The sequence below is a fragment of the Nanorana parkeri genome, unplaced genomic scaffold (genome assembly GCF_000935625.1).
Source record: "Nanorana parkeri isolate BGI_ZX_2015 unplaced genomic scaffold, ASM93562v1 scaffold558, whole genome shotgun sequence".
NCBI lineage: Eukaryota > Metazoa > Chordata > Amphibia > Anura > Dicroglossidae > Nanorana > Nanorana parkeri.
Genome location: NW_017306826.1, coordinates 978,631 through 993,616, shown reverse-complemented (window position 1 = coordinate 993,616; position 14,986 = coordinate 978,631). Strand labels below are relative to the sequence as shown.

General features: G+C 39.6%; 1 protein-coding gene across 1 annotated transcript in view; it reads left to right on the top strand.

Annotated features, from left to right (window-relative positions):
• Window positions 1-1,208: 1,208 nt before the first annotated feature.
• SPATA6L (spermatogenesis associated 6 like) overlaps window positions 1,209-14,986 on the top strand; it is a 31,148-nt gene continuing 17,370 nt past the window's right edge. The window contains exons 1-4 of the mRNA XM_018562045.1: window positions 1,209-1,247; window positions 1,341-1,478; window positions 2,826-2,874; window positions 5,640-5,681. Coding sequence (XP_018417547.1) covers window positions 1,209-1,247; window positions 1,341-1,478; window positions 2,826-2,874; window positions 5,640-5,681 — 268 coding nt within the window. The remainder of the gene's footprint in view (window positions 1,248-1,340; window positions 1,479-2,825; window positions 2,875-5,639; window positions 5,682-14,986) is intronic.

Genomic DNA, 14,986 nt, shown 5'->3' with positions numbered 1-14,986 from the left:
TGGAGATCTCCTTGATTATGCATTTTAACCCTTTTACTGCCAAATTTTTTTTCCCTTACAAATTCTTTATTTATTTACAAAAGCAGCAATATAACGAAACAGATATTTGTTACGTGTATTGTCATCAACTAGGGGCTGGGCAACAAAGAATGTACAGTAGGAACAAATGTACAGAGTGTAATAAGAAGGGAAGGGACAACTCAAGGATGTGGGTTCCAAGCGGCAACAGGTTATGCAACTGGAGAAGAAACCACAAGAGCAATTCAGTTCGATCAAAGATAGAGGGTTTGGAGCAGGTCATGTGGGATCAGAACCCATAGCAGGAAAGAAGGGAGGGGCTGAAGCTGGGTAAGAAAATGTTGGTAATCCCCTTGGCGATCCAGTTGGGGGGTAATGAAAGAGGCAAGACAGAGGGAAAAAGGGGATGAGTAGCAGGAGGGATGGATGTTGATGGATGGGCAAGCTAACTGTGGGTAAGACTGGGCACTAAGTAAAATATGAGTGGTGTTTACAGAAAACAAAATGTGAACATTGGTTTTTCTCTCTCTCCTATTGAGATACATTTTTACATTGTTTTTTTTCAGCAACTTGTACTTAAAAGCCTGCTGAATGAAGTATAAAGCTGACCATACACCTATAGATTATCTGCATATTTTCCATGGTCAGATGGAAAAAGTGCAACAGATTCCTCCATCTACGCTAAGCTGTGTATCTTGCTAGTCGGCCCCGCTGGCTGTCAAAATACCTGAACAATCTGATTGGATGCAGGCATTGTTCAGGTATTTTGACAGCCAGCGGGGCCAACTAGCAAGATACACAGCTTACATTTGAAGGAGAGAGACTGGCAGTGGCCGATCTTTACTACAGGAAACTCCTGCACAGAGGTAGTTTTCACACTGGATTACAGCACAGATCTGGAAGAAATACACAAAACACACCAAGATTCAAGTAAGAATACACATGGCTCTTGTATGTAGGCAGTATTGGCTTTTCCTAAAGTGATGTGTTAGGCGTACTACTTTCACAACCAAGTGCCCCTATGAGTTATTATTACATGTTGATACTTGTAATAAAGTACAATTCATAACGGAAAATTTGCATTTCCCTTTGCAGAGATAAGGTGACGTGACCTGTAATGGCTAAGTAACATCTTTGCTGACATCAGTTAAAATACTACTAGCTGCTACTTTCTGTCAACCTCCTGAAACATGCCTCTGAAAGTTGTGGTGGAACTTCAGATTCATGCTGTAAGTGTTGCTATAATTAATAATCTAAATAATATAATATTGCTTCAATATTGGATAGAAATATAATTTAATGGAATTTTGTTTCTTTTTTAGGTTACTTGCCCCGGGGTATTCTTGCCAGATAAAGATGACATTTTCCTTAGTACAAGCCTTCTAGGTCAGTGTAAAGAAACAAGATGCCTTCCTGCTGTGTTTCCACTACTGTTTCATGAAAAAATGAGGTTTGAAAAGGTAAGTCTGCATTTGTAGGTTGGCACTGTAGTCATGAACCTTGCCAAGAAGTGTATATTGCGCTTGTGAAGATTTATTATATACTTATTTTAGAGTGGTCAGTTATGCATACTAAAACATAACTGACATACTAAACTCAGGAGTTTGATTTTAAAAACGCATTCAGGTATCTTAGCTATTAACAATAATGTATCTTATTTGTGTATCACTCGGCTGTAGATCCTCAAATCATCTCTGACTTTGTGCTGACAATGTCCTTCCTTCCTTCTGGAGGGTGGCTACAGCTCCTCTATTTGGTAGTTCCCACTGATAAGAACTGTGAGGAGGAGATGGGATGGGTGAGCAACTCCAGTTTTCCTACCCTGTCTTGGCGTCTTTTATTGCTTCCTACTTCAGGAGTCTAACGTAATAAGGTTGTAACGTTATCATGGCATGTGTCACTTGGCCTGCCTGCCTGCCCGCAAAACATTCTTATAAAGTCCCCTTATCCAGCTGAGACAGGGAGACATCACCTGGAATTTGGCCACAGGAAGCTCAGACAAACTGATACATACTGCACTCTATCACACAGTTATGCTCTATGTGAAGAAGGGAGGCGGTCCCGTGTGTAAAATGGTTCAAGCTCTTGGAGAACTCTGGGCAAGGCTATCACTGCTTTAACACCATATTTGGTATAATATCTAATATAGTGAACGACGTAACAAATAAGGTGTTATGATGTCATAGGGAACTCTAGATAGAACTCTAGGTAGGTCCAGAATTCCTTGCACAACTAGAATTGTTTTCCAGCCACAGTCCAACTCACTGCTTTTACTATATTATAAATGTAGTTAATGTAAGTGTATGTGCACAGTGAAGGTTTTCAGTGAATGTGTAGCAAATGTGTAGTGAATTTGACACTTGCCTGATAATAAATAGGGCAAATACCACAGTAAACATGATTTTACACTGGCAGGGTTATTCACAAAAGGATGAAGAGTTTGGAGAAGGCAGGAGAAGTGAACAATCTAGGACAACATAGATGAACTGGAAAGTGAGCTGAATTGGAGAATGTTTCCAAATCAGCTATGTTGTCCTAGATTGTTCACTTCTCCTGCCTTCTCCAAACTCTTCACCCTTTTGTGAATAACCCTGTGAATCATCTATTTGCAAATGTTGCGAAAGCTAGCAAATGTGAAGGTGAATGTTTCCAGCAAGTGTGCTTTATACACAGTATGTGGTAAATGATTTGCCAGTCCCACATTGCAAATATGTGGTGAATGTCACATTCTCTGTATTTTAAATAGGTTCCTATCTGTTAACTGGACATCTTGTATCTTTAATCATTTGTTTGTGCTTTTTTTGCAGGTTTTTCAAAAGCAAGTCGATCCAGCTGCAGTGGTTGAAATTCTGGAAAGTAAGTGGAGCTGCTAATTCTTTGCCTAAATAGAAACTATACATAGATGATATACCTTTCATACTGCGTTTCTATGAAAACAAAGCGGTCTATTCACAAAAGGGTGAAGAGGTTGGAGAAGGACGGAGAAGTGAACAATCTAGGACAACATAGCTGATTTGGAAATATTCTCCAATTCAGCTCACTTTCCAGTTCAGCTACTGTATGTTATCCCAGATTGTTCCCTTCTCCTGCCTTCTCCAAACTCTTCACCCTTTTGTGAATAGACCCCAAAGTTTTAGTAATGTTCTTAAAGGGATGAACAAGTCATACTTAAAGGAAACACACGGAGGCGCACTTAGCATAAGTATCTGTGAGGATACTATTTCGTTTTGTTCTTGATCATGTGGTTTTTAACTTCCAAGATAAATTACGTTTTTTCCCAAGCTGCTGCAATTGTTTGCTTGGCTGGTAAGAAAACAGAATTTGCTATCTTCTGTTGATGATTATTAACCTCCCTGGCGGTATGATTATTCAGGATTTTAGCATCCCAAAGCGGTACATTGTTTTTCATGGAAATTTGTTGTTTTATATTGTAGGCCCGTAATTCTTAGTAAATCTTAGGAATAACTCACCTAAATCTGTCCAAACAAGAGTCCAGTAGACATCCCAGGTATGATAAAGTTTGAAACACGAAATTAAAAAATGATAATATAATAAATTATAAATAATTATAAGAAATTATAATATAATAAATAATTATAAAAAATTATGATATAATAATTTAAAAAATGGTTCAGTAAATGGGAATTCTGGGGGCGCTGCCTGATCCGTACCACAGTCAATAGAGTACCAAGTTCGCACATCACTGAGCTCGGTCGCAGAATCGTCGCTGTTTTAGGTCAAAAGCGGTTTTAGACCAGGTAGAAAACAGCGATAGTAAATTAGAATCACTTGCAGAATTGAGCGATAGCGATTCGTTGGGAAATTCGTCATCAGACACTGAAAGTCGCTTTCAGTGTCTGATGAAAGGAAAAACATGAAAGGAAAAACAGACCTTTGGTATAAAGTCGCTTTCAATGTCTGATGACGAATTTCCCAACGAATCACTATCGCTAAATTCTGCAAGTGATTCTAATTTACTATTGCTGTTTTCTACCTGGTCTAAAACCGCTTTTTGGATGCCATGGACGTTCACAAGTTTCCAGGCAGAAAGAACAGTAAAAGTGCAGGCGGGGCACTGGACAAAGCTTTAGGGACAAAATTGAAGTGAAATAGTTTGATACATAAGTGTAATCATAGCAGATTACATTGTATTGTGTGTATTCTGTGTAAATGTCATGTTTTCACTTTTGAATTTCCCGCCGGCTCCGCCCCCCGCTGTGACGCCCAAAAACTAAACTAAAACTCAGATGCCGGCATCGGCCGGCCGCGTACAGCAGAGGACATCGCAGGCTTGCAGGGACAAGGTAAGTTACACTTTTCTGTGCAATCCCGAGTCTGGTTCGGGGTTACCGCTCTTGGTACTGAAAATTAACCCCGAGCCAGACTCGGGAATATCGCCTGGGAGGTTAATGGCTGAATTAGGCCTGGAATATTATGTTATGAGTTCAGCTTTAAATATTGGGCTCATGTTAATAGTTAAGTTGAGGTTAAGCATTGGGTTTAGAAGTTACATTGGGACTTAGGGTCATTAAGTGTCTCTTTCTTTCCAGGTATGATAAATAAAATTGTATAAAAGTGTATAACACCTCCAGTAGACATTATCAGTGTTGAAAATGTGTGTGCACTAATTTCTGGCACACCCAAAACAAGCAAGCAAATTTTAGTGCTGCAACAACTAATCAATTTAATTGATTATAATCGATGCAGTGGATCTGACCTGTGTCTTTTTTTCAACCTCAAATACTATGTAACTATGTAACTGTCTTCTGGGACTTAGCAATGCCCACGATCTAGATGGAAAAGATTGTGATGTCACCTATGATTAGACATCGTGGCTGGCCGGCGTACGGTAACTACAAAAAACAACTTTCCCCCCCCCCACAGACTTTTTTTCCCCATTTTGTATGTGTTTTTAGCATGGGGGAAGAGCATGAAAGGAAAAACAGACCTTTGGTATAAGGTCCAAGCTCTTCTATTTGTTTTATTCTGCATTTGTTTCTGTTTCTTTATGTAGCTTTGGGTACCGGATAATGTCCTCCTCAAAGTGCTTTATGTATGCAGTTATATTGGTTATTAGATGCAAAGTGCTTGTATTCACAGCAGAGACCTCTGACATCTTTACCTTAAGGAATCTACCCGACAGATTTTCAACATAAGTTCTGTTTCTAGGGGAATCTGCAGAAGAAAAGATTAACATGTGCCTGTGGGTGCCTCAACTGAACACAAAGGGGGGAATTCATACAAACTGTAACAGACCGAATCTGGAGCAGTTGCCCAGTCAGCTTCTCTTTTCACTTTGTTCAGTTTTGCTTTGAAAATGAAAGGTAGAAGCTGATTGGTTGGGCAACTGCTCCAAATTCTGTCTGCTCCAATTTTTATGAATTCCCATCACCATGTGCTCAAGCAGAAGGGTTTAATTTTTGCTTCTGAATGCCAATTTTTATGTGTCATTTGGAATTTTCCAAACATGTATAAGGTTCATGACTGCGTTCGACCTTATTTGGTATAGTGTTACTGCCTTGTTGCTGTAGAAGAGCTCTATGTGATTCTTGCCTTGTGGCCTTTTGCACTGTCCAGTTATATTGCTACTAAATTGGTGTATACAATATTCCACTTTCCAGAATACCCAGCTGGATTTGAATTGATGCAGGTCGGCCAGTCAGGTAAGAAGATACACATCTGTGCCTTTGTATGTTAAACGTACATTGGGGGGAATTTCAAAACTGTAGCAGACAGAATCTGGAGCAGTTGCCCGTGGCAACCAATCAGCTTCTATCTTCGGTTTGTTCAGTTAAGCTTTGAAAATGACAGATAGAAGCTGATTGGTGGCCATGCACAACTGCTCCAGATTCTGTCTGCTACAATGTAGATACATTCCCCTCAATGTTCCTTATTGTCTGAATGTTTACTGGTTAAATGTTTAATGTAATAGGGACTCTGACTACATCTGCCTGTAGTAGGGATGTCCAGATACCAGTTCAGATACCAGTGCCCATACTTGGCATTTTCACGAGAACTACCAGGGTTGCAGAGGTTGCAGCTGTGACCTGGCTCTGGTGCTCCACCACTGTCCTAAAATCATTGGTCACTGTATTGTTTTAGAAAAACTGTCACATGACAATAAACAAAAATGTATCAGTACTTGTATCTGTAAGTACTTGTACTTGGAGAAATGGTATTGGTGCATCACTTTTATATATATATTGACTATATTGAAACATCACGCTTCAGTCATATTGATAAGAATGTTAAACATTCTTGTAGCCATGCTCTTTCACACCCATTCATTTAGGTTAGGTGAAAGACTAGAGTAATACAGTAGATTAGGTTCAGGTCAAGGGTTAGGTATACAAGTTATGTTCAGGATCAGGGTGAGGTTTAAAAGTTAGGGTCAGGTTTAAAGTTAGGTTAAAAATTAGGTAGACTGTTGATTAAAGGCTAAGGTTACCATTCTAACCACATTTCATGCTACACCCATGTTTAGAGTGTAACAGGAAACATGGCTAGATCACAACAAACCCTCCCCCCTGAACCCCTTCCACCCTCACTTACCTAAAATGTAGGTAAGGAGGCTTCAGTTTCCTATGAAGTCCTCTCTATTCTCTTGCCTTAACTACCTAAACCCCCCAAAACCAACACACCGATAAACTCACTACTTGAAATTAACTGTATTTGTCTCCTGGCATATCGCATAGTCCCTATGTTACCCCTTTGACGCGTTTCACTCTAACCAGGCTTAGCCATAGAGATTCTACGCCTCTCTCTATGACTAAGCCCGGTTTGGGTAAAACTGTGGACTGTGTGGTATGGTATGAGCCGTATAAAGCTGATTTTAACCAGTGATTCCATCAGTGTGGGGCTGTTTTGGCAGTCCAGTGTCGAGCGAGGACGCGTTCATTAATCTCTCTCTGCTCTGTACGAGCTGGACTCAGCAGAGAGATTCAGTTTGGATCTCTCTGCTTAATGCTGCAGGGAGAATGCGGTGATTGGAGGAGAGCTCAGCCGTCGTGTTCTTTGACAGAGCACATGACCGGGCTATTCTCCTCCTGTTGTAATTGATTTAATTTATTAATTCAGCGTTTCATTCATTGAAGTCTGACTTCATACAGGGTTCAGTACCCATGGTCCAAGGTTTGTGATTTCCCAATGGGTTCTTTACCAAGGTGACATCTAGAAATGTTGCCAAATAAGAGTGAGACTTCTCGATTTTAGGATTATTACACATCAACATAGGGTTTGCCATAAATATGTTTTGGAGTATATGATTTATATGATGTCCAGTGAAGACAAACACAGTTATGTAAATGTTTATATGAACAGAGATGTTACTGTTTTGTACACGAGTCTGTTTTCTTTCTCATACATGTGGATTTGGTTATGGTGATCACTCTTCAGGTGCTTACAACAGATTACTTGTAGGTATTCTTAAAGCATTTCTACATCTGACTAATGATGGTCTATGTCATCAAAGGGATTACCAGGATTAAAGGAAGCCATTTTGTAAGTGCTAGTTCATCTATTGCTTTAGGCTCAACTGAACACACATCAAAGGTACCTTGAAAGGCGCATTGGCTTAATTTTTTTCATATGTATGAAAGCCAGAGACACTGATTAAGAACATAATGCTTCTTTGTACAGAATCTGGGAATCATTGACACATTTACACATTCATGAGCTATCTGGGGGGCATGATACCATGTTTTACTGATCAAATACTTGAAGTAAAGTCTATCCCTGGATGAAGAAGTAAAAATTTACAGATGCTGTCCATTATTATGGTGTCACTTATTTTATATAGTAACAACTGAAAGAATTTGTCTGTGTTTACCACATTTAATGCATGCTTTTCGTTTCATTCCTTTTACAAAGCTTTCAGCTTCGGAAGCTAAATGCCATCTTTCCCTGATGTTCTCTTTAAAGAAGAACTCTGGGCTAATAAAATCTTAGCCACTGCAGTGGGGCTACCCCCACACTGCAAGGGTTAAGTGCTAGTTTTGCCTAGGGAGCTAAAATAACAGAGATATACTCACCCGACCCGTGATCCTGGCTGGCTCCTAGACCGATTTCTGCAGCTTGTCTCCTGCTTCGCTCCAGTGATGCTTCCCTCAGCATCCTCACGTCTTATGTACTGTACAGGATATGATGGCTCACAGGAGCTTAAACTGCTGGAGTGGAGTTTGGCTTTAAGAACCCCTGCTTTAAGGAAAATAGTGTTACACAACTCTGTACTGACACAAAACTAAACGCAAGCACCAGCCACACACAATGCACTTAAGACAGATGTTATGCATGTACCCTGACAAAACACACACATGATTATATATCATAATAGTACATAACTCTCTCTAGTGTTACTCCTTGTTCCGTTGGTTGAGTCCAAGGATGATATTTGTGCATCATATCCCTGGAGAGATTGACTGTTAGAAACTAACATGGGGTTGCAGAAAGTGCATGCTCAGTACTGTCATGTGACAGCTGTAGACATCTACCTAAAGTCATAGCACCCCACACTTAACTGTACGCACTGAGCCTTACTTTTATACTGTGTACTGCTTGCCTGTATAAATTGTACTTAACAATTATATATGTCATGCTGCTGTATGCACTGTCCTGTACATTATAGTCTCCGCAATGCTTGGTTGTATACAATGTGCTCTATATTATAATATACATATTGCTTGGCTGTTGCATATGCCACACCATTCAGTTGTATATACAGTTCTGAACATTATACTCCATGCTGCTGTATAGATGCTGTATATTATGTTCTCCACACTTGCTTGGCTGTATAATTAATATTGTACAATTAAATACTTCAACTTACGTAGCTGTATACACTGTGTTGTTGGTTAAGGCTGGGTTCACACCTGGGCGTTTTTCAGCGCTGATCGAAGAGCTGAAAAACGCTCAAGAAGTGAAATCCTATTAATCCCTATGGGCATGGTTCCCACCTGGGCGTATTCGCGCTGAAAACCCCCTACGCGCGAAAAAGTACTTGAGCTTCTTTTTCGCGCGTAGGGGCAGATTTCAGCGCGTATCCATTGGTATTCTCGAGTGTGGCTCGGGGTAAATTTTCTGTACCAAAGCGCTAACCCCGAGTCACACTCGGGAATACAGCGTAGGTCTTACCTTGTCCGCGATCACCGCTGTGTCCTCCGGCCGCTGCCGCCATCCGGCCGCTGCCGCCATCCGTCTTCCGGGTTCCGTCCCTTGCGAGCGTCCGCATTGCAGGGGGGCGGAACCGGCGGGAAGTTTAAAAGTTAAAAAAAAAAGAAAAACAGATAGAGAAAAAAAGGGAAAAAAAATTAGGAAAACCCAGGTGTGAACCCAGCCTAAATAGACTGCCTGGCCAAAAAAAAAGTCACCATCTGGATTTCAGGCAGTGTTATGATCTGGGGTTGCTTCAGCTGGTCACGTCTAGGTTCAGCAATGTTCCCCAAAAAATGAGGTCAGCTGCCTTCTTGAATATACTGAATGACCAGGTTTTTCCATCAATGGATCTTTTCTTCCCTGATGGCACAGGCGTATTCCAAGACGATTCATCGTATTCAAATTGTGAAAGAGTGGTTCAGGGAGCATGAGACATAATTTTCACACATGGATTGGTCACCACAGAGTCCAGACCTTAACCCCAATGAGAATAAATCCAGCCTTTTAGTAAATGGCATGCTTGCCCTGTATTCAAAGAATTATAACGACACTGTACTCTTAAATTAAACTAATTAACAAGTTGTAATTTTTTATTCAACCAGTTAGATATTTTTCTCTTAGGATTTAGGGTTAACTTTGTTTTCAGCGTGGTGCATGCAGCTTCTGTAAACACTTCCATATGTGAAACCATTTATGCGTTCTTTGATCCTAAGGGGGTGATTTACTAACCTAAACACATGCACGCACCAGGTGCGTGTGATTTTTACACAGCAAAACGTATTTATCAACAAAAAAGTCTCTAAAAGCATATTTCCACTAATGCCATATATGGAAAAATCATGCACATGATGCATATATAATGCTGCTTCACAGTTTAGACAAAAATGGTTAGCTCATGCATTTACATTCCTGCATTCATCAACGCAAGCAACACAATGTAGAGCTAATTTACACAACATCACCTTGCAATTCATGCAGGGCTTTGCACAACACACCTGCTGGGTGTGTACACACTACAAAGGTGTCTAAATTCCACCAATAGATCATGCTGGGAGGGAACACACTACAGAGGTGTATACTTGTTCGTGGCATGTTTATAAGGTTAGTAAATCAACCCCTAAGTGTCAATGAATGTGAGGAGAATGCTGCAGTTGTTCAGTTATGATCCCCATGTACACCAGTCTGAGGACCAACAATTGCCTATGGCAACATCCCTTGTACAACCCATATAAAATGAGCCTATATGGGACTTTTAAGGTACCTTGTATAAATCATCAGAAAGTGCATCTTAAAAAATAATAATAATATAAGATGTATGTTTTACTAAAAGGTACACTATCTGTCAAGATACACGAAGATAAACTGTATACAAGGTACCTTATAACAGGCTCATGTCTATAGGTTACTGCATGTTAGCTTCTCCCTCTTTGCAAGCAGTTGTGATAGTAGTGTTAATTGCTTATACTTTCCACTGCTCTTCCTCTTTAATATATAATATTGGTGTGCTAAACATATACAAGACTAATATGAAAAGCATATATTTTGGGGAGAGGGGTTTAGCATAATACTCACCCTGCTTACATCTTGTTCTCTCCTTTAACTTCTGCCCAAACTCGTAATTGTACAGGCGTGAAAATAATCTGTACTTTTTCTACAATATACAGTATGTCTAGTCATGCACAGTTGCTGGACACTAGGTGGTGCAAAAGCCCTTTACATGAGTTGGCTGTGTGTATATAATAATGATATACTGAGTGATCTCTTCTGGAGATCTTATCAACTTTTTGTGCAGATAGGTGTAACAAAATACAATAGCTTAGGTGAAATAAAAGGTTGTTGTATAATGCAACATAAGAATTTATTAGACATTTTATTTGCAAATAGCTTTTCTCTTTTACCTTGGTGGAAGACTGTAGATTCCACAGTATTTTTTATTTTATTTATATTTATTTTATAAATGTATATATATTTATATTTTTTTGGGTTGAATGTAATACAGCATCCAATAGATGGGTCTGAGTAGCATAGGAAATAAATACTTCTTTCCTATGCTCCTCAGCTCCATCTAGTTGCCATAATGCAATATTACATTACATTTGACCTGAAAAGAAAATATAATAAGAACGTTCGGTTTTGACTCGTTATTCGCACAGAACAAATGTTCACAGATTTTGGCAGGGCAGATGGTTCTGCCAATTGTTTATTAATAGCCCCCAAACTGTCAAAGCTAAAGAGTCAGCATGACAGCTTTTGCACAATGAGAAGTCAGCAATGGTAGCTTTCATGTTTCTCTAAGAAAACTTTCTGTTGAAAGTTATTGAAATATCTAAGCTGTAAGGCGAGAGGCTTATAAATCATCAGTTTATGTAGTACTGTACATAGCACTGGAGTCAGATCATGGATTCCCTTACACCAAAATCTTATAATTTGACCATGGACAAGCAGAAAGCTTGACATTGAGCCCCCCTGCACAAAACTGCATATACAAATATTTTAGAGAATACTTTTGTTGTTTCATATTAATAAGAACTGATCACATCCCACTTTATTCCAAGCTGATTCCATTACTTTTATTATCAAAATAGCCTGACATCAGGTGAATTGTAATTGTTCATCAGGTAAACCTAGATCTAATAGGTTGTCATTTTAGAGATCAGCCAAGCACTTCTGCCTTGTAGTACTAAGGGTCCCCGGTTCAAATCCTGTTCAGGACACTATCTGCAAGGAGTTTGCATGTTCTCCCTGTGTTTGTGTGTGTTTCCTCCGGGTACTCCTGATTCCCCCCGCACTCCAAAAACATGCTGGTAGGTTAATTGGCTCCTGTCTTAATTGGCCCTCTATGTATGCATGTGAGATAGGGACCTTTGATTGTAAGCTTCTTGAGGGCAGGGACTGATTTGCATGTGCAACTATGTAAAGCGCTGCATAAAGTTTCGGCGCTGTATACCTGAAAGGAATCTCTAACAAGGTTCTGATTGTTTATGATTGATCAGATCTCCCATGTTAAAACTATGCTTATTTGGGGGGTGGCAGCTAACCTAATAGCTTGCTGAAAAAGAAACCTTTTGTTTTTGATTAAGTTGTCTGCTGACACAGGACTCTCTGCATACAGAGCTGCAACAAAGAAGGTAACTCAGACATTCCTTTAGATAGGCTCACAGTTGTCCTACTGTATGTAAAGGGACAACCAAGAAGTATTTAAATCTAGTGATATATTGCTATGATATTCTTTATAGTAGACAGCAAAAAACACACTATCACTAAGCAACTAAGGATGTTTGTAAAACAAAGCAACAATAACAATTTCCCCCATAAATCTGTGAATTACATCAAACAAGACATGTCATTTAGCATTTTTGCATTCACTAATCATTAAAAACTTCAGTGTAACCCATCATAATTTAATGCTAAAGTTTCCGTAACAATTTATGCAAAATAATGTATTTTTATAATAAAGTAACATAAAAAGATAGGTATCCTTAGACTCAGGAGAACTAGTTAATTATATTTTGGATTACATTTCTGGACTTGATCTAACTGTGTGGAAGCAGTTTTGGGAAATTATAGGATATCGTATATTTCTTATTTTTCAAAATCTCAGGGCACCTGGTTGTAAGCTCCTGGAGGGCAGGGGCTGATGTGAATGAATCATATGTAAAGTGCTGCCTAAATAGATGGCACTATATAAATAACTGTAATAAAGAAATAATAAATATTTTAAAGAGCAGTTCCCTATTCAAGTGAATAGGGATGAGCCCAGGTTCGAACCAAACATGGTCTGAACCTGAACTCCTCCGAACAAGAAAGTGCCATGCCCAATCAGCTGCGGGCAGGGAATGCATGTAATCAAAGGGCTGGGATGCTTGTGCTGATGTCATTGACCTTCACTGCATCCTTCCCCTTTGCTTATATCAAGCTGCAGGTGAGTAATTCCCTGCTTGCAGCTGATTTGGTGGCATGGCATGTTTGGAAGGAGCTCCTTCTGGGTTCGGAGGAGTTCAGATTCAGATCGGGTTTGGTCTGGAACTGATTATTAAAATGCTGATGTTCTCCAACAAACACTACACCTTTAGCAGAAACTCAATTTACGTTACTTTATCTAAGTTCTCTAAAAGCCACTGTATGAATAGAGCTCAGTACATATACATACACACTGCATGGCCAAAGAAAAAGTCACTCTAATATTTTGTTGGTCCACATTTAGCTTTGATTACAGCATGCAATCACCGTGGCATCATTTCAATAAGCTTATGCAATGTCACAGCATTTATTTCCATCCAGAGCTGTATTAATTTTTCAGCAATATCTGGTATTGATGATGGGAGAGTCAGACCACTGCGTAAAGTCTTCTCCAGCACATCCCAAAGATTCTTCATGGGGTCAAGGTCCGGACTTTGCGGTGGCCAATCCATGTGTGGAAATGATATCTCATGCTCCCTGAACCACTCTTTCACAATTTGAACCCGATGAATCTTTGTATTGTCATCTTGGAATATGTCTGTGCCATCTGGAAAGAAAAAAATCCATTGATTGAAAAACCTGGCCATTCAGTATATTCAGGAAGGCAGCTGACCTCATTTTTTGGGACATAACGTTGCTGAACCTAGACATGACCAACTGAAGCAACCCCAGATCATAACACTTATTCAATGGAAGGCTCTTACCTATTTGCTAAATCCAGGTGGTGACTGTTTTTTGGCCAGGCAGTGTATTTATACACAGCTCCTCACATGTGCAATGGGTGTTTCTGCTTCCTGAAGCCTGTGCTGTATAATTTGCTGTCTCTGCTTGCTTTTTCACTGGTCAGATTCAAACCTCCAAGGCACGTTTAAATCTGATTGGTAGCTGACAGAACTGGACTACAACTGTCTCTCGGATATACCAGGTTTTCAGTGGGTGTGTTTGGGAATATCTATTCTGCATTACTAACCACTAAACAAAAGGGGTTCCCAGATCACCAGAATACCGACAATATGGAGTGTCATAGACTAGTAAAATACAGCAATTCCTGTATGAAAAGAACCCAGAGCAGATAGCTTGTGCTGCCTGTATGCTTTTCAGAGCTTCAGTTTAATGTTGACTGGAGTCAAAAACCTAAATAATAAAAGTGTATATGTGTTCACATCAGCTGAAAAACTACACATATCTACTGTGAGTACTGTTAACTCGTGCTAAGAGCTCAGTGGTTTCAAAGCAGCTCACTTTTGTCAGAGGAAACATAAAAGGTTGTGGGAGATAAATTATGCTAAGTGGTTCAGTATTCAAGAGCAAATTTTATTCTGTAGAAATTACATCATATAAGCTGGTTCTGTTCTTTGCCAGCTTGACCTCAATACGTACTTCCATTCAGAGAATAAAAAAGTAAGCTACCATTTTCTATTGTTATCCTACAGCCATACCGTTTCAAAACTCCAGACGACAATAAAAGAACAAAATTAATAGTGCAATAAAAGATAAAACAAAAAAACAGCTTTTGCCAATATTTATTTTAAATCCAGAGCTACCCCCCTCAGTACTTTTTTTCCACCTCTAGGTGTCCTCAGTCTGACATCCAGCATCATTCAACCTGTCCCAGCCAGTAAATGGACAATGGCAGAGACGCAGCACAGTGATAAGCTCATTTCTTTGTCACTCTGCTTTCTACACCCATCAACATTTTTCTTGTTAGCACATAAACTGTTTCTATCTTTGTACTGTTTCTACCTCTCACACTCCGGGATTGCTGTACAAGGTCTGCAAGATGCAGTACCCGGTCACATCCAGGTACTAACACTGTGTGCAGTTAAAAAAATAATGGAAAAAAAAATCTATACTGTGT